Genomic DNA, 20631 nt, shown 5'->3' on the forward strand with positions numbered 1-20631 from the left:
TGGATTGACTGTCTAGCTCGCAATGTGAGTTGTATCATCATCTTTATAGTCTTATACTAATGGTTTCTACAAATACAATTGTAAACCATTGGATGGACACCATTAAAACCATTACACAATTTCTTTGTGTTCTCCGTTTCTGGGTTTTATTCCAGTGAATTGAATGATGTTTTGTTGGTCCATCCAACAGTTAACATCCCACCAATAGAACCCAACACATAACCAGTACAGACCCACAGATCGCATTGTTTCCATTAAAACCAATACAATTCCCATTATAACTAGATTTTGTAATGGTTATTATAGTGTTTTTTTAAGCAGGATTGTTTTCCACTAAACTAATCACTCGCCCAAGGTTTCCCTTTAACATTTTAAACAGGGTTTAGATTACAATGATAAAATATGAAAACACATTGTTCGTAAGAAGTTGTTGTGATGCCAAGAGTCCCGTCACAGTCAAACAAGCAAAATACTTCACAGTGTTTATGCTCAACCTCTAAATATGTTTAAATCATGTAACATAAACAACATCTCGATGACCATTTAACCTATTTTGTCCGAGAAAGCGTGTTTTCCCCGTAACGAGAACACCAACATCCAAAGTAAATAAAGCGGGTAAACAAATAACGCAGAATAAACAAACTAAAGCTCACATGCGGAGAACCGACCAACAGAGAATTAAAATGTCACAACTGTTATCATATCATGTTTAAAAAGTTCAGTCAGCGAGTTTTTTCGCACATGCGCTCGTGAGGAGGTAACCATAGCAACAGAAGTCCGCCAGAGAGCTTTAGCATCCGTGTCGACAAAACGAAAGCATAGATTTGTATGGAAAAGTGTGTTTGTTGTTGTTGTTTTAAGGGGTTTAATATAGCTTAGACTGTGCTAGAGGCGCAAGAAACAAGTCGCAAACAATTCCGGTCTCAAAAATACAAAAAGCATTTTTTTTACAACGTTGACGTCCTTTATACTTTTTTATTTGATGTCTAAGTGTTAACTTCTATATAATATTTTAAAGATTATATAAATATAAATGCAACGTCAACTAAAAACCAAATGTGATGCTCACCAGCGTGTGTTGTCATGGACGTGCTCCAGAACCGAATATCCAAAAAACGTCGATTCCGGCCCGCGGAAAACCACGGGATGTTCCAAGTCGATGTTAAAAGAATAAGCCAAAGAAACAAAAGCCAAACACACAAAAGCATCCAAAGTCATTCTGCTGCGCATCTTCAGAGCTCCAGTCAATCAAATGAGAACTTTATCAAAGCGATTCAATCTCTAGAAACTTGAGATAAATGCGACAAACGTCATTTAAACAGCTTTGTTTTCTTTAAGCGCGAATGAAACGCATGCACGTGAGCTGTATCGTTGTAAAAGAAAGTTTTGCGTCAGAGCTGCGGTCTCATTGCTCGCTCCTCTCGTCTGCTTGTGAATCTGTTGCGTCTGTTGAGTTTCTTTTGGCATTAAAACGATCCGCGCACTCGTGAGCGCGCGTTGAGTGCGAGCATCACGTATCACGTTACGGCAGCGCCCATTGGCGACCCCTGTCGTCGGCGCTCGGTACTGCCGGCTGCTCGAATTGAACATTTTCCGCATGTGCAGAAGTTTTTGTAAAGATTTATGAAAACTGACAAACATTTGACAGATATATTCATATTTACAGATGGAATAAAGAGTTTAGGATGACATGTACAGTACCATTAACATGGTTTTCTTTGCCATGAAATTTTAAGGATCAAAACAATCATGGCCATCTGATCCTACCATGATAAGTCCACATTACATCTATTATAAGTCAGCATGTAGTAATGACATTACAATCATGTGCAAAACAATTACATTAGTGCATTTCTCTTCAAAAATATTTACTCAAAAAAGCTTTGTATGTAGTGTAAATAAAACTTTATTAGTTGTCTTAAAACGTAATAACCACCGCAATGTGCCCTACAGAGATTGATATCGTTTTTTTTTGCATATATGATTATTTACAATTTACAATATGAAGCATGATTCTATTCTGTCAGTTTCCCTAGAAAATACCGTATTAAATAAGACGTAGAATATAAATCAGTATACAATCAGCTTACAGAACTAAGAGCCTGTGTCTTTGTCGTACGTGTGCTGGACAGACAGTTAAAGGGTAATTTCATTTTACCATAAAACAAAGAAAAAGGAAATACAGAGAAAATATTTCACGAAAAGAAATCAAACAATCAAACATATTGCACAAATCATACAAAACAGCTTTATAAAAGAACCATCTAAGCAAAAAAAGTCCATATAATAAATTATTTCCTGGCAAGCTATTTAATGCAGGAATATTTTTTTCTCTCCATTTCTTAATTTAACCTAATTCCCTTGTACCAGTACCGTAAAATCACACATACACACTCTCTCTTTGTCTGTCTCTCTCTCTCTCTCTCTCTCTCTCTCTCTCACACACACACACGGATAAGAAGATCGGGTGCTTTCATGACAATGGTCTCTCAGCAGCAGATGCATCTGTTCTTCTGTCAAGCAGGTTCGGGCACGGTTCATCCACCTCACCGGAGCCAAGGCTATAAAACACAGATGGAGAACAGGAGCTCACTTTCTTGCGGACACATGTATTAAAATTCCAAGCCAAACACAACCCGGAGCAAGAACATTTCACATCGCAATGTGAAAAACTACATTTTAGGAGAGTATGGGAGGTATGCTGTTCTGTTGAAATATTGTGACGGTTGCCAGAGAATTGCTAAGTAGTTAATTGCCTGATTTTAGCAGTAAATCTGTCCTGAACAAGTCGTGTGATTTGAAACAAATGGTCCAGGATGAGTTTAAGTTTAACTCTACAGTTAAAGTCCCCGTGAACCGGAAGATGCGATCACCTTACTTCCGTATTTTGACGCATTTCCGAGTTAAATGGAATTCTGAATGAGAAAATTAATGGGCGTGGCTTTCGTCTTTCTATTCGATTTGATTGGATGTATAAAAAGGGGAGGGGTTAATAGATGCTCCGCTCAATCCGCCTAACATACGTCATTACAGGACGGAAGTGCATTTTCAGACTTTATCTAAAGATTATGAGGGCATACTATTTTTAAAAAGAACGAGCCACATCCATAAACTATTTACAAAAAACGTTTTCATGAAAGAATAGGCATTGTCATTTTTCGTTTTACTGGGACTTTAAGGGTTTGTTTAAATCCCTTACATCATGAGCAACATTAATAAATATATTCATAATGTGTTGCAATATATTTTTTCCTATCCAACATCAAGAAGACTAAAGCAACAAGTAAACAAATATTTGAAATTAAATTCCTGAAATCTGACTCGTCTCTGTACTTCAATTCATGAGAGACAGAACATCAACACATCTGGGATACTCTGTTTAAAGCAGTTTGTTGACACAGGGAGATTACAAGTCTTTGAAGATTCACCCTTGAAAACGCTTGCAGACAAACTGCTATCGCATACTAAACTACAACAGTCCCAGAGTAAGCGATCTGGAGATCAAACCCTGCTCACCATCGCACGGGAATCCTCCCGCTCCATAACCGTCTGTGCCTGGTCAGGGGGAAACTTCAGCACGGATGTTATAACTTTCGCCATCGTCTGTGGGGAAAAAAGATCAAACTGATCAAACTCATGCTTACTAAGCAAAACCTGTTGCCACGATGCAGTTGTTAAGGTGTTCTGGTAGCTTTATCCTGATGCTTGGGTTTCTCAGAGCTTTGAAGGTGGCAGGATTTAATTTGGTTCGCTTGGCAAAATGGTTTTGGCCTGGTAGCTAATACATGAAAGTACAAAGCTCAACTGTTCGATTAAGCAAGAGAGATGATTGCCTTAGAAAAGGTTTCTAGAAAAGGAATGTTTATTTTGATATAATAATAAGTTCTAGCTCACTTTAGCTTTCATTGTTATAGTGCTTTTTAAATTATTCGGATACAAAGTGACTCGAAACGGAGAGGCTCACAAGTCTTATGTCGTAGTGACATACACATGCTAACATATATAGGCTACATAAGAATGCGACGTGCTTGTTGCACACATTAAGTTTATTGTACAGATACCACACTGGGAATAGAGTTAAATCATCTTAATTTTTGTCGTAAGAATAAAATAATATGTTCTTAATAAAATATTTGTGAAAGTTTTAAGAAATGTTTGAGAATTGCACTTACGAACATTCTTGCGAACTTCCTATCATTTATCTTACGAAAGTTCTTATATTTTGTCTTAAAGAGTAGGTAGCATGAGATCATGAAAATGACATTTCATGCAGTCTGTTATGTTGCCGTGTTTGAAAGTAAGCTGTCTGCCAAGTTGTAAGTCCGAATGTGAAGAAATAACCAAAGTTATTTGCTTGTAAAAATGGGAGTCGACTCTGAATCACACAAACGAGACGTGGAATAGTTCACCCGCATATCTATGTCACTATACATAGTCCCCGCCTACGTTTTGCTGAGACTGAATCGAAAACGTATCTCTCCTCCCCCAAACACTGTCGCTTGTTCGTGATGCGTGTGTATCATGTCTAGAACCTGTGTTCTACAGTGTGAAATTAAGTCCGTCTTTTTCAACTACCAAAGGAAGACCGTCTGAGGGAAAAATGGTTACAATTCATTTTTCAAACGATACCAAAGGAGTATAACCCCAGAGTTTAACTGTGCGCGCGTCATTTCCCCGAAGATTGCTTTACTAATTTTGGCGCGTTCACTGCAGGATATGTCAAACGACGATCCTTGAAAGAGGGGAAATACAAACTCTATTTGGACCTGTTAGCTCCACCGAATCCAAACCTGTAAGTGTGACTTTTGATTTTTGTCTTAACTTCAAGAAATATTTTCGTACCCTATGTCTGTTTAGCTTATGCATATAACGCTAACATTAGCAAGTACCGTTATTTCTGGGGTGTTACAGTTTGTTTATCTGGCTATAAACTTTGCATTTTGACACATTTGCCGCACGTGCACCTATAGATATATTTGGGTGATACTACAATAGTTTTCATAACGTCGACTTTCTGAAATGCTGTATGTACCATGACAACGAACAGTTAAGACAAAATAATAGTATTACTAACGTATTAACAGTATTTTAAGAAATAAAAATATTTCATTGATGAGCAAAAGCACAACATGCATGTTGTAACACTGGGAGTTTTTATGACAAGAGTTGTCCCTTGCCACTGACAAACATCCTGATCCAGTCGCGGTGGAGTTTGTGTGGATTAGCGTCTTCTTCCTGGTCAGACTCGGGCTCAAATTGGTACGGTAAAATCGCTGCCATCTCTAGCTACACATATCATATACATGACATCCAACCACATGTAAACCATGATCCTGTAATGATGGTTGTGGGGTTCCATTTGCGACAAATGGTGAACGCGTTTAACCAAAAACAAAAGACTACACTATCTGACAAATCACATGACACAAGGTTAGCGGGTAGGCGGAGCCTAGACGGATGAATCGCGGAACGAATCATTTGAGAGTCAGTCAAGAAGTAAGGTACGAATAACTGCCTATTATTAAGACATTATAGTGTTTAAAAACATTGGAGTTACATAAACTTGTTGTTAGACACTCCATAAACCATATTAGGGCCTTAGAAAACCATATGCTATGTACTCTTTAAGAACATTTTCATGAATGCGGCCCCGATCCTTTAAAATATATATTTTTCTAATCAAATCTTTGCTATTCAAGTAAATCTTCCGAAAATCATTTCGTTTTGCTGAACATCATTTACCTCATTTATTCCAGAAACACACTAGACACCATGAAATCATTAGATATTCTCATCAGTCTCAGGATGTTACACATTTTTTCCAATGATGTCTTCATGCAACTAATTGGGTCTCATATTGTTGGGTGGGGAATAAATTAAGTCAGCCACAAAGCCAAGCAACCACAGGACTAAAACTCATTCGTGCACAGAGATGCTTTTACGCTCCAATTGTGTATTGTACGCCATGTCAAAGTGAAAAATAATTTCACAGAATATAGACCCGCCCAACTCGCCAAGACAAAACAGGCCTTCTGCTGTGTATTCAGGCCTGGATAGATCTTCCAGTGTTCGTGAGCACATATAAATCCCCGGGCTTAATCAGAACCAGCTCGGCTGGGTCGTACCTCGAGGAGCTCTCTTAAAGTGACAGGCGCTAAGACTTCCTCTCTCACAGGGAAGCCTGCTGTGATGTCATGAGGTCCTGACTGTTTATTAGAAACCAGGGGGATTCCTGCTGGTTTTAGGGCGGTGTCCGGCGGGCTGTTAATTAACCTCTGCTAAACGGACCAGAATTGTTCATTACAGTCCTGTTGGGAGTTAGCATGGGAGTAAATATTTTTATACGTTTCCACCCGGACTCCCCATCACACTGCATCCTTCCTCTTAAAAAAGTCACGGTTATGTTGTGGAAAAACAAACAAGCGTTGCGGGGAAAGAAACTGGTGGGCAATTCATAACATCTATTCAAATGGTTTACATTAGTGCTGTGACTGCAGTCACAAAAGCAAGATTTTTTTTCTTCAAAATTGTTGTGGTAAAATTGATCCACAATAACAATACTTGAAGAGTTTGGTTGCAAAATGAGATTACTCCGTTTTTAAGATAAAAAATATCATGTTTTTTTATTTAGCAATTCAAACTGCAGTTGGTTTGTTTTGATTTAGACCATAATAACTCAAAAAATACAGCTTACTTACACAATTAATCATGAGTTCTCATTTAGGAACCATACTCTTCATTTGCTTATACAACGCGCGCTCCACACGGAAACTGCGTATCCTCTTTCTACAGCGCGAGCTCCACAGTTATAAAGTCAGGTCAGTCTTAACTGTATAGTGCAAGGTTTTATGCCTATTACTTTTGTTCAGATTTGTTTACGATGTGACTTGCAGCCCGCAGCACAGAGCAGCGAGAGTCACGTGACGAAAGTAAAACATTCGTTGGAATTAAAATGCTGGCTCGACATCGTCATGTGTCAGCCATCGATGATGGAGGATGGAATCGTCTATCGGCCCAACATGAAATGTGTAATATCAACACAATACCAATATTTACAATGATTAAAATCACAATTATTGTCACAACCGGTATATTGTGACAGCGCTAGTTCACATAGATGTAGTGATTTGAAAAATGAATTTACTCAATTATTTTTTTGATTTTTTTTCTGATGATGTCATGGTACAGGTAAGGGATAATCCACGGCTAGCCGTGCATTAATGGATTTTAATGCACAACATGGAGGCAAAGAACAACCTCTGCGAAGTGCATTAAAATCCTTTAATACACGGCTAGCCATGGATTATCCTGCGAATACCATGGTTGTTTGCCAAATTAAAGCTTTTATTAATGTTTACAGTGTCAATTTAGATCAGACAGGTGAAAATGATGGTTATTTTGACAGTTAATTTTAAATGTAATAAAACTGACTGGAGCTACCCGTGCTTTAAAGGCTTTTAATGCACACCTTCCAGCCAATCGGAAAACAGTATTAAAACAGACAATGTTATAAAGTAGCAATAAACCCCCTAAAATATACCTTAGTCTCTCGTCCCATCATATATTCAAACATAACCTTCCGGAGGTACTCAAACTCGGTGGGCTCGGAGAAAGGGTCGGTGCTGTTGTGCGAAGCATCTGTAATACAAAAACGGAACAATATTGCAGCAAGGTTATAATAGATTACTAAAACCAAAACAATTAGAACATTCTGTTCATTTAAATCGAGTAAAAAATGTAGGCCTAACAATAAATTAAATCATTTAAAACAAAATGTTCGCTTTTAAAAAATAAATAAAACGGCACATAACAAGATTGTGAAAATTAAACAAAAAGAAGAACAACTCTTGTGCAGAAAAGATCGTTTTAAAATATATTATAGTACACTGGGGCCTGTCTTTAATGTGAATCTATTCATGTTCTTAAATACTTATTATCATCCATAAGGAAATAATGTCATGTCTGTAGTGGGACGTGGGCTTTGAGACGTGTTTAACTGCTGGGATAAGTGCACTAGTTAAAAGATAAGAACACATTCAAACACTCGTTCATTCACTTCAACACACACCCATAAGCAGCACGTGGCAATAATCAGTCCGTAAATCAGTCACGCTTCCAGTCGAGCAGTAACGGGTGCCGGCTCTCAGTAACACGGGACATAATGACGGCATTGTGACCAAATACAAGACGCTTTAGCTCAATCTAGGTGGGTGCTTTTCCGCTCTCCACCCTTTATTAAACGGATAAGCGGGTGTGAGGAGAAACGTCACAGGCACTGCGACTGCACGAACAAAAACTAGCTTGAGTTATTTTAAAACGCCGTGTCATGAAGTCATCGAAGGGTGGGTAGGGAAAACATGATGTAAAATTCCTGTGAGAAGAACATCAGAACATTCAGCCTGTACACCTCATTCCATTTTGAGTTACAAACTTCTGTTTATGTATTCATTTGGAGGAAATGATTCTATTTCGATCAGATTTACTTTTTATTTTATTGTATTGTATACAATGTCTATTTTATTTATATATTTGTAATTCCTAGACAACAGAGTAACGATTTTGAAATCTGCTGGATCACTCTTACATTTATATTCATCTAAACTTCAAATCATATTGGTTCTTGCGTGTCTTGTGACTCGTTGTCAAGAACCAAGACAAGATAAAAGCCGATAAAAACGGTCAGCTGAAAAAGTCATACACATAACATCTGGATGGCATGAGAAAATCTGTTCCCTACAGTTCTCCTTAAATAAATCCTGATGCATTCTGGGATTCTTTTCCCCCATAACGTTTGATGCAATGCATCTTTAGAAATTCAAAACAAAACTATTGCGCAAAACACAGCATAATGTTTTTGTCTACGTTTTGTAAAGGCTATGGCATCAGAAGATGTTTTAAAATGCTGTGTTGGTAGATTTAGGACCAAGACATATTTGTCTGGCTTGAACAGACAGCACATGAGGGATGAACGAGATCTGTTTGTATTACGGTGGTCTTTCAGTCTCATTAGAGCTGTAAATGAATGGCAGTTAACAGGAGTGTGTCCCTCTGGAAAGTCTATTTAACGTCTTCTGATGAGATCAGGGTGTGTGAAAGTCCAGAAACAGACGGCCTGATAGAGAGAGACAGAACTGAAGGTGCCGCTGACACCCAAACAAGCCTTTGATCAGGAAGCATGGAGAAATGAGGATCTAATAAATAACCCGACCTGTCGGACTGACCCCAGGTCACCCCAAATGGTCCAACGGGGACGTAAGACGAGCAGTAAGGATCTCGTCTTCAAAACAACTATATTTCATCCACACAGAAATCTGGTGTATGAATACTCATGGTAAAACATGTTAAAGCACATGTTTGTGACCGCTGGCTGACCAAAAAGCATAAAGGTGGGTTCACAACAAAGATAATAACTATACAGTTTTCCCCCAACCCCAAAAAATGAAAATTCTGTAAAAATTTACTCACCATATGGTTGTTTCAAACCGGTATAAATTTCTGTGTTCTGCTGAACACAAAGGAAGATATTTGAAAGAATGTGAGCAACAGATCTCATTCCCCATACTGCCATAGTAGGAAAAATAAATACTGAGATGAGATCTGTTTGGTTACTGACATTCTTCCAAATATCTTCCTCTGTGTTTAACAGAACAAAGACATTTATATCGGTTTAGAACAATCTGAGGGTGAGTAAATGATGACAGAATTTGGGGTGAACTGTGCCTTTACGAGACGTTGACGGGGATATCTTTGGGGTCACTCTCAGAGCAACTTTTTCCCAGCTGATGAATACTAAAACATTGAAAGCCAATCAAAACCCATTCAAATTTCTAGGATATTAGACTCTTTATCTTATGTTGTGTTCAGTATGGATTTTTGTAGCTCAAGGAACATTAATTTCACTCTCTAGCATATGTTCGGTAGCACAAGCTCAGGAAATTGTTTCGAATGGGTTTGCTTTTTTCTGAGGTATTGTAAATAAGTAATGTTAAGCAAATACTGCATTTCTTTAGAAGATATAAAGCTACATTCTAATGGTGCGTTCCCACCAGATGCGAATGAAGCGTTAAGCGCGAGAGATTTACATGTTAAGTCAATGCAAAGACGCGATAGACATCCTGCGGCACGATTTGCGCGAATGAGGCGGCGCGAATAATGCGATTCACGCAATATAAACCAATCAGGAGCTTGCTCTTGCAGTAAAGTGATTATGACGTAGTGAGCAGAGGCAGAAATCCATAACACCAATGGAGGACAAAATCATCGCGTCTGATGTGAACGCTCAGTCAGACAGTACAATACAGCTTTGAGATTTCTGAATCTCGTGTCATCGGTGGGAAAGGAGGAGACACAGCCGGTGAGAAGCATTAGATTTATGGATGAGCTCTTTATTACAGCATCAGGGAAACCTGTGGAGGGGTCCGGAGCACTCTATAAAACAGCCTGCGTGACAGATCGCTCTGAGAGAATAAAGATGAGGTTTGCCTCCCATCATTTGTTTAACTTACAGATGTAAAGAACAGGCAAAGAGGTATCTGATACATATTTTGCACTCACTAGGACTCCGAAGTGCCCAACTTTATATTACAATTGAGCAAATAAAGACACTAAACGGCATGTGGAAAACAGATGGGCAAACACCACACCCCCCCCACATGATATACGATTCTCAATCAATCATTACACAACACGTTTATTATTTACCTTTATAAGTGCTTCCCAGGTGAGTCACCACTGTGTGTTTCTGGGAACGTCTTATCTTGTCCTCCAGTGCGTGAATCTGAAAATCACATCATTAATTTAATCATATACATTTGTGTGAAGGAGAATTTGACGTACACGTTGCATTTCACCACCTGATCAAATCTGGAAAAATATGTTTTTTAAGAACGCTTTAGGATGTTGTGACATTATTTCTAATCAATTAAAACGACAAACAATAAGAAGCTTCATGACATTTCTTTTTGCATTTTGAGAAATATAACGTCTCAAAATTTTAAGGTCAATGCACTGATATCCTCAAGTTGATATTAATAATGGAAATTAAATCATATGGACTTGGATTTGTATCAGGCGTTGTCATTAAAAAGAAATCTGGTTAAGAGTTTAGAGAGAGGTTATTGATAAATGACTGTAAAAGTAATTTCCAGAATGCTGATTCTCAGTTTTAACAACAAAAACATGGTTCATGTCCACTGTGTGCACGTCCCCGTGTGAGTTCACATTCGTGTGGGGTGAGAGAACCAGCGTGAGCGCTCCTGTAACTATTTGTGAGGTTTAAGTAAGAGTAAACAGATGTGTGGTGTAATGAACGGATCACCTCCAGCGGTATAAGAGCTCTGAGAATCACAACTTCAGTTGTCTTGATAAAACACTTCATATGAGAGTACCACGGTACTGTTACTTTCAAGTGTCTGGGTCATTCATCTGACATTATTTTAAGAATTGGCCTGGTCTGATGAATGCAAACTTATGAGAAGAGCCTCTTCATTTACCCTGTCATGGTATTCCTGCTCCTTCAGCCTGGCTTCGCTCAGCAGGGTCGTCTTTTCTGCAAGCTGAAGCTGATTGGTCAAAGAGAAAACCAACAAACAGACAATGAGCACAACACACGTGGACTAACACAGTGTTTAAGTCTAAAGAATTTTTTTTATTGATATCAAAGGTTCAAAACTCACATTTAGCTCATCGATTCCCTGAAAAACAACAGATTAAACCAATTAGACAACTGCATCATTATGCATAAACATAAAACTTTATAACAACTAGATTTGATTTATTTTAGAGTGTGGCGTTTACATTGAAAGGGCGCATCATGATCATAAATGAAAAAAGCTAAAGGCGACATGAGAGACAAAAATAGAAATCTAATTTTAACTAGAAATGTGACGATTGTAGAAAATGAGTTGCGTTTCCCATCTGATGTCGGTTTCGATCTCAACGTGTCAGTTTAACAATGGAAAAAACTCGGTGTGACATCAGGCAGTTAACATGCAGCTCGAGATGCAGAAGTTCACGTCTGTGAGAGAAACGTTTGTAACGGCACACTTTCATTGCGAACAACGCTCAACTTTTTGCGTCCCAATCCTGCGGTGCTCGCCTGAGAGCCGCACGACAGCACACGGTAAATCCAGCGGCTCGGGACGCTCTCAGAGGGGCTCATTCAGAAAAGTCAGACTGCCTCTTTCTCAGGGGGGACATTCCAAACTTTTCAGGAGATTCATTCTGACAGACTATTCTGAAGTCTGGAGTATTATACGCCAACTGAAAATGTGCTCATTACATTTCTTTAAAATCTTTTCAGTGACTAGAAGGAAATACTGCAGCTCAAATAAAATCTAGGGCTGCTTTGGGAGGAAGTGAGTGAAATGAGACCTGGGATCCTGCTTTTTTTACACTTGGCATGTATGGATATGCTTGATTCCAAGATTTTAAGGCATAATTTTAGAATTGTGCCTATGAATTGAAATGAGCCTATGGGCAATTACTTTAATGGTTAATGTAGCTCATGTACATCTTCTGGTACATTTCCAATACATATTTACTAAGTTGCCAGTTTTTTTCCAATTAATTTCATTTCTATACATCAGATTTTCATAATAATAATAATAATATTGCAATATATACTGAAATAAAAAAAATGCTTTATGTAAAATGTATCTTATTTTCTTTATTTTATCTTTTACTCTTTGTGTTGTGTGAAAAAATAGGCGGAAAACCACCACTGAACTTTTTCCAATATTATCATGTGAGGTAATAACAAAAGTTAAAAACACAATTATTGTCAATACCAGTAAATATATAGACATCAACCAAATGCAACAATGCAATATTGTGAAAAGTGGGTTCGGACAACCTGATCTTACAAGAATTTGTAACGACGAGGTGGCTAATTCGTTTGAATTTGCGTAATATGAATTGTACAAAAATGTACAATTGTTAAGAAAGGCAATAATGAAGCTCCTCCTTTAACCCCACCCCTAAACCTAACGTCACTGAATGCGTTTACGTTCACATTCTTACTGCGATTATGCTGATAAGAAGTAAGATCATGTTAACGTGTAAAATGGTTTCATTTTATCGAGGAAAGGTCGATAAAACTTTCTCCCAGTTGTGATAATGCGCAATAGAAAAAGTCTCACAACGGTCAAATAATGTCTAAAAGTCCGCTCCTGAATCATGCAGTTGATGTAGAAACGGTGCATGTTTACGCACTCACTGTTGTAAAAGCAAATTGTATTCAAACTAGGGCTGTCAAACGATTAATCGCGATTAATCGCATCCAGAATAAAAGTCTGTCTTTGCATAGTGCAAGTCTGTTTACCGTGAATATTAATTTAGTATTAATTTAGTATTACGCATATATATTTAGTGTATGTATATATTTAGAAAATGTTTACATGTATTTATTTATATTTGCCAATAAATTAAATTATATGTAAAGTTTTATTAATATTAAAATTATATATTTTTCTTAAATAAATGCGTATGTTTTTAGAACTACAAAATTAAAATGCACTGTACACATACATACATTAAGTTAACCCAAACTTTTAATCACGATTAATCGTTTGACAGCCCTAATTAAAACGTACTAAAAAGAACTTTCGTATTAATTTGAATTAGCCTCGAAGAGTTTCTGTTAGTTTGGAACAACGTGAGGGTGAGAAAATGGCAGATTGTTTTTATTTTAAGGAAATATGCCTTTTAACTTACAAAATAAACATTATTCACAAATAAAACGAGTTCCATAAGACCAAAACTTTCTCAAATGGGCCCATTGTGTTATTGCCTGAAGACATAAATAAAAATCTGCATGTAGGAAAGGATGTATAAACTCTGGTCGTACCTGAGGGCCACTGAGACTTCTCTGCTGTAACTCTTCTAACTCCTTCTGCACCTCCCACACGCGGCCGCCCATCTCCTCCTCACGGTTCTACAGGAAAAAAACAAAACCCTTGAGCCATTTCTGACAATAGAGCCAGACTGTATTCATTTTCTTCTAATACACGGAGGTCTTAAAATACAAACAATTACATCTATTAGCTGTGAAAATAATCCTTTAACAAATATTTAACACACTTCACCGTCAGGATAGTGAAACTAAAATTAGGCAACATAAGGTCTCCATCATTCTCTACACGTCCAGTGAGGTGGTAGTCTGAGGTAATCGTTTCCTGATGATACACAAACTATTAACTGAAACCTGAATGTTGTGACTTCATATGCTGGAATTTAGCGATAAACTCTTCACGAGATTCCTCCTGCGCCAATGTTTTACAAATGAAAAGATGGTGTTTCCAAGCGATGAAACAAAACAAGAGTCTTTCAATGGACCCGTTTTATCTGCTATTCATTTGTTGACCAGTGCAACAAACGTGACATTAATTCTATAATAGACAAAATTACTTCAAGTGACTGTGTCTGAAGTTGCTGTACCTGAAGGACCAGCTCGTAGCGCTGAACCGTTCTGTTCAGGTCCTCGTCCTTCTGAGCGATTATTTTTTGAAGCTGGTTCACTTCTTCTCGATTGCTGTTTATGAGTTCGGTTTCAACACCCTGAGCTTTCTCTGTGTGGACATGGACACGAAAATACAATAAGAAGACAAGAGGGTCAGCATAGGGTCTACATCACTTCCATCCTGGATGAATTACACGGCAGGATTGAAAACACATGGTATATCAATAATGCATTTCATATCTTACATTCACTAAGACCAGTAAATCAGCAAATGTGACCAACTATGAAACAGGAAAAATGTGTCTTCCATGGTTATTTTTGATTGTTTTCAATCAAATGTTTTGTTTTATTCAAGACAAAATGTAAAAACTCTCCTAAAGAAATTACTGGAGCGGTATCACAATATGACATTCATATTTATGCACACCATGGTAGTTAATTTTACTACAATCTTTTAGTATTTAAACAATAGCATTCTAAAGAACATTTATTCCAGGTATATTCCAAAACAACCATGGTACTACCTACTAGGCATTCATTTTTCATACCACGGTAATAGCCCGGGACTTTTATCACAGTATGTTTTGTATAGTGGTGTTGCATAGCATTTGAGTGGCAGATATAGAAAAACTGTTTCTACTGTGATTTCACGGAAGTGTTAACAATGCTGCCCATAGTTTCAATATAGTACAAATCGATAACCGCGACAAACACCGATTACCGTGATTAAACACACAATTATCGCGATAAAACGTGTTGCTTCTCACCGATGGTCTCCTTTATTGAGCCATCTAGTTCCTTCTCCTTCAAGGCCATCTGAGTGTTAAACTCCCTCATTAACTGCTTGATAGCAGAATTCTGTTTTATCTCCATATCTTCCAGTTCGAGCCTGTTAAAAAAGATCACCATTAGTATGAACCCACGGAAGAAAATGTTTCACCAGAAGAAAGCATCCATAAGTCAAGGAGCGACATGAATGACACCCGCACCTGCTTCTACGATTAAAACATAAATCTTACTTCAGCATCTTCTCATTTTCCTCAGCCATCTCCTTTTTCAGGTAATCCAGCTCCTTCTCGTGCTCTTTCCTCAGAGAGCGGAGATCTTTCTGAAGCCGGGTGTAATCTTTGTGAAGCTTCTGTTTTTCGCTCTCAGCCTCCGTCAGCTTTTGCTGAAGATCCTTCTCTGAGGTGTTGGAATCCTCGATCAGGCACTCGCTGTTCATCTCCCCGTTGCCTTTAGGTAAACTCTGTTGTTCTCTTAGTTGGTTTTCTTTCTCTTCAAGTTTTTGCTGCAACTCTTGAAGCTTCTCCTCATACTCCTTCACCAGCAAGTCCTTCTGACTTCTCCAGTCCTCTTGCTCCTTAACCATGTCCGGCTCCATTCCTAAAGCACTGCTGGTAGTATGAGCTTCTATAACTTTCTCAACTACCACATGCTGTTTCTCTTCGATCTGGAACTGAAGCTCTTGGACAAGTGCTGTGTGCTCGAGCAGGGCCGCTGTAAGACGACTTATCTCAAATTGATAGTTTGTAATCTGTTCAACAGAATCTGAGAGTTTAGTCTCAAGCTCTCCAACTTTTAAAAGCGTCTCAACTTTTTCTCTGGCAGCAACAGCACGATCCTCCTCTTTCGCAGACACTTCTTTACGAAGATCTGAAAGTTTCTCTTCATACATGCCTTTGAGGCTCTGAAGCGAGGTCTCTTTTTCCTTACCCACTTCTCGTAGATATCGTTCATGTTCTTCTTTTAATTTAGCAACGGTCTCCTCTATCAACTTCTCATTCTCCTCCAGAGTCTTTACACGTTCCTCCTTTTCAAGCCGAGTCTGCTGGACTTCTTCTAGTTGTCTTTGCAGATCTCTGATGGCCTGCTCCTTCTCCTCGATTTGTGATGTCAACTGTTTACGAATCATACCAATTTTTTGCTCGGCTTTCTTCTTCAACTCTGCAAATTTACCAGTAGTCTCAGAGGATGCTGCTCTCACAGCCTCCTCTTTTGCTCTGAGAATCTCCGCCTTCTCAGTCTCAAACTCCTTCCGCTGGGATTCCAGTTCCAATCTGGCAGCTTGGAGATCTGTCTGCGAGGACTGCAGACTTTCCTCGGTTTTCTGGACTAGGGCGTCACTGTGAGAGCTAAGGTCCTGAGCTTCCTGCAGTCGTTTCACCAGCTCCATCTTTTCATTTTCACGAATAGTTTGGTGTTGCTTCAAATCTGCCGCGAGCTGCTCCAGTTCTTTCGTTCGAAGATCTATTTGCTCTTCAAGCTCGCAGATTTTCTTCGAGCAGCTTTCAAGCTCTGATGTCAGGGACTGAACCCTCTGCTCTTTTTCACTAAGTGCCTGGTCCATCTCGGACTTACTCATGGAGTGATTGTCAATGCTGGCAGTGAGCGTCTGAAGGTGCAGATCCTTTTCAGACATCTGCTTCTCTAGGTCCGAGATTTTTTCCTGAAGGGATTTAACAGTGCTGTGGCTCTGTTTGAACTTGGGTTTGAGTTCAGAGAGTTTGTTCCTGAGTGAGTCTGCCTGCTCTTGAAGAGAGCTCTTCTCTTTTTCCAATCCTTTCACGGTCTCATTCAGTTGGTGTGCAAGCCTTTCCTTTTCCTCACCGTGCTGCTGATTCAGCAGAGATATGGCTTCTTCTTTCGCAGTTATGCTACTTGATAACTGGGTCTTCAGGTCATTTATGACCGATTCTAGGTTACTTATTTGCATAACGTGAGAATTGAGATTTTCTGATATGCTTTTGTTTTCTTCACAAAGCTGCTCGATGCGAAGGTCCTTCTCGGAAAGTCCAAGAGAGCTACTTTGCGCAACAGTTTGCAGAGTCTCCCTTTCGTCTTGTAAGGCTTTGAGATTTTCAGAATTCGCATTAAACTGAAGAGTCAACTCATCAAAAGCGCTCTTTAGATTCTGGTTCTCTTCAACTGTCTGTTGAAGTTCTTTCTCTAAAGTATGAATTCTGTTGTCCTTTGTCAAGGAAGCATTACCAAGATATGCGACTTTCTTCTGATGATGCATAATTCTATGTTGTAACTCTCCAACCCTTCCCCCAACTTTCTTAAGCAGCTCTTCGGAGAAACCATCCAACTTAACATGAGCGTCTTGACAACACTTCTCCAGCTCCTTTGTGACGGCACATAGGTGTTCATGAAAGTCTTTTTCTTTATTTTGCAGTTCAGCGGTTTTCTCTGCAAGCATCTTCTGGAGATCCTTACCCTCTTTACATTTGGAAGCGTCTAGCACGCTTAACTTTTGTTGGGTGTTGTTCAACTCTTCGGATAAGCTCTGTATTCTCTCTTTGTTGGCATCCTCTGCTTTTCTGAGCTCGTCCTGCAAGATGTTTCTTTCATTCAAGGCCTGGTTCAGATTCTTCTCCATGGTTTCCACTTGTCCTTTAAGTAAATCCTCTCCTGTGGATACACTCTCCAGCTTGCTTGCTGTCTCCCTGAGCTCTGTTTGTAGTTTCTGCACAGTGGTTTCTCTCATGGCAAGCTCTTCTTTGAGATTCTGTGCATCTTTAATCACCTGTTCCTTCTCTTCCTTGATGGATGAAAGCTGGCGAGATATCTCCTCCAACTCCTGAGCTTTCTCTTGTAATGAAAGCGTGTGTTTTTCCTGCATTTCCTCCTCATGCTGGTTGAGTTTCTCTTGCCAATGATGAACAAGATCTTCTTTCTCTCGCTTTTGGGTTAAGTGAAGCTTCTCCAGCTGTTCTTTGTGGTTTACCTCTAAATCCAAGACGGCGGTGCTGAGGCCTTCAGTGCTTGCTTGCGCTATCTCAAAGATCTTCTCCTTCAGTTGCTGCTCTTTTTGTTCCAACTCTTGATCTTTCTTGGATAACTCCGTCTTGGCATTCTCCTCATGTTCGAGTAGCTTTTTCTTTAACTTTTCTTGAGCTTCCATGGCTTTCTGCTTGAATTTTTCCATCTTGTTTTCCTGGGATTTAAGCTTGCAATCCAAATCTTTCCTAATGTTCTCAAGTTTCTTCTCGTGGGAATTCTTTTGGTCTTCCAGCTGTTTCCTCAACCTGTTCTGCTCCTCCTTCATCGATTTACATGTCTCCGCATGCAAGTTCTCTCTTTCGAATAGGTCCTTTTGGACCTGCTCAAACTTTTGATCTAGTTCTTGAAGTTCCTTCGTCTTTTGTTCGAGGCACACCTGTTTCTCTAGACAATCATTACGCATAGTCTCAAGAGCCTTTTCAAGACCTTCCACTTGGTTCCTGGTTTGTTGGAGATCTTCTGCAAGCGTACTAATCTGAGAAGTGGCTTCATCGAGCGCTTCTTTGTCGGACTGTGACCTCCGTCTGAGCTCCTCTAACTGGACACTTTCATCCTCCACTGCCTGCTTGACATTGTCCTGTAAAGACTGTTCTTTGATCACATGTTCCTTCAGAGCTTTCTCCTTCTCCTCCAACAGCATCTTCAGCTGATTCAGCTCTTCTTTAAGCGTTTTCTCCACCCCTGCAAACGTTTCTTCATTCTGATGTTGTGTAGCCTCGAACACAGCCTGAAACTTCACTTGTTCTTCCTTGAGTTTCTTTTCAAACTCTTGTCGCATGGATTGACTGTCCGTTTCCATCGAAGAAAGCCTTTCTTCCAGCTGTTTTTTACTCTTCAGTACATCAGAAAACTCAGAGGAAAGTGTGTCCAGCTCTGTTTGCTTGTCACTTAACTTATCCAGCATCTTTTGGTTCATATCTTCTACATGAGAATGAAACTCTTCGTCTTTGTCTTTCAAAACCGTTTCTACGCCCGATTTGTGTTTTTGCACGAGCTCTTCCATAGCGACATTATGCTGCTGGTCAAGGTTTGTTATCTGCTCTGTCCTTATCTTTACAAGCTCTTCCTGGTGATTTTCCTTTAGAGCTGCTATTTCAGCATCATGTTTCTCTCTCAGTTCTTCGACCTGTGCTGAGACATCAACCGACTCAGCAACGTCCTTTTCCGAGTCACCCATGCAACTTTCAAGCTCTTGAATTCTCTGTATAAAACATAAAAATGACCATTACTTCAAGAATTGAGATTTGCTGATATACTGTATTGCCATAGATCCTACAAAGCAAAGGCGCTGGCAGTTTTTCAAATCTACGGCTTAATTTGGCACTGTAAAGAGAGTATGGATATCCTGTTGATCTACTCTCAGATAAGTCAGCGGATAAACTCACCGTTTTGGCAGATTCAAGCTCCAGCTGTAGTACCTTGACCTTGTTGTCGCCCTCGGCCTGTATTGCAGCTTTCTGCAGCTCAGCGTCCTCCAGTGCGAGAGATGCCTGCTGCTCTCTCTCTTGTGCCAAGAGCAGCAGCTCTTCTTGACACTGCTCCTACGGTAAATAAAAAGAGCATTAGCAATAAACGCCTATTTATTCAAATAGATCATATTTGCACAGCTAGCAAGGCGAATTCAAAATGATGTCACTGGTTAGCCAAGAAAATGAAGGACATGCCACTGCTTGTTTGATCTGGGTGCTCAGTTCCTGTTCTTTGTTTGCGAGAGCCTCCGAGTGTAACCGCTCCATTTCTGCTATCCTATCCTCGGAAGACTTCTGAAACAGACATTATAACATTTGATTTATCATAACATCCCAAAGATCATAACTAGTCAAGCATTTGAAATGCAAAACTCTCTTCCCAGTTGTTCAAACATTTTGTGTGTTTAAAAAATGTATAGTGTACTAAAAGCCAAATTAACATTTGAATACATTTTTATGACTCATTCTTGTCTATTGTCTAATTTTGGTAAATATGTACGTTTTAATTTAATCAAAAATCCAAGTGAACTTTTTCTGTTTTATTAACAGTTTACAAAAGAGGGCCTGATACATGAAACGTTTGTGTTTACCTCCATGTCTTAACCAATCGAAAAAATTAATTTTTATAAGAAATCATGTAGAAAGAATTGCCACTTGATGATTCACATTCCAACTACATATAAAATAATAAGTTGATAGTAGCAACTTGAAATATCTCAGTTGACCAGTACTGCAGCTTGACTTGTTAAAAACATCAACAGACTCAAAATGTTGCTCTTCCATAAAATACTGGCTTGTGAACACCTAGCTTATGCAAACTAAGACATAAGCATCTTTCTCATGGAACACATTACGGGTCTGATGAAGGAAACAGAACCAATTTTCTTTGTCTTACCGAATATCTGCCTCAGACACATG

General features: G+C 39.0%; 2 protein-coding genes across 5 annotated transcripts in view; both read right to left on the bottom strand.

Annotated features, from left to right (window-relative positions):
• The window catches only part of itga9 (integrin, alpha 9), a 64000-nt gene extending 62543 nt beyond the window's left edge, over positions 1–1457 (bottom strand). Inside the window, exon 1 of one of the 2 annotated variants that reach the window (XM_056760457.1) lies at positions 1070–1457. In XM_056760457.1, the coding sequence (XP_056616435.1) occupies positions 1070–1230 (161 nt within the window). In that variant the 5' untranslated portion in view covers positions 1231–1457. Of the gene's footprint in view, positions 1–653; positions 739–1069 lie in introns of those variants that run through there. The other variant, XM_056760458.1, reaches the window with a different exon arrangement.
• Positions 1458–1827: 370 nt separating this feature from the next.
• Positions 1828–20631, bottom strand: part of golga4 (golgin A4) — a 34047-nt gene continuing 15243 nt past the window's right edge. For 2 of the 3 annotated variants that reach the window (XM_056760310.1, XM_056760309.1), the window contains exons 14-25: positions 19909–20007; positions 19630–19785; positions 15478–19445; positions 15226–15347; positions 14437–14567; positions 13847–13933; positions 11676–11693; positions 11493–11561; positions 10702–10777; positions 7541–7638; positions 3517–3603; positions 1828–2561 (exon numbers count right to left, since the gene is read on the bottom strand). In XM_056760310.1, coding sequence (XP_056616288.1) covers positions 2547–2561; positions 3517–3603; positions 7541–7638; positions 10702–10777; positions 11493–11561; positions 11676–11693; positions 13847–13933; positions 14437–14567; positions 15226–15347; positions 15478–19445; positions 19630–19785; positions 19909–20007 — 4926 coding nt within the window. In that variant the 3' untranslated portion in view covers positions 1828–2546. The remainder of the gene's footprint in view (positions 2562–3516; positions 3604–7540; positions 7639–10701; positions 10778–11492; positions 11562–11675; positions 11694–13846; positions 13934–14436; positions 14568–15225; positions 15348–15477; positions 19446–19629; positions 19786–19908; positions 20008–20631) is intronic. The other variant, XM_056760311.1, reaches the window with a different exon arrangement.

This window comes from Triplophysa dalaica, chromosome 11, assembly GCF_015846415.1.
Source record: "Triplophysa dalaica isolate WHDGS20190420 chromosome 11, ASM1584641v1, whole genome shotgun sequence".
Lineage (NCBI taxonomy): Eukaryota > Metazoa > Chordata > Actinopteri > Cypriniformes > Nemacheilidae > Triplophysa > Triplophysa dalaica.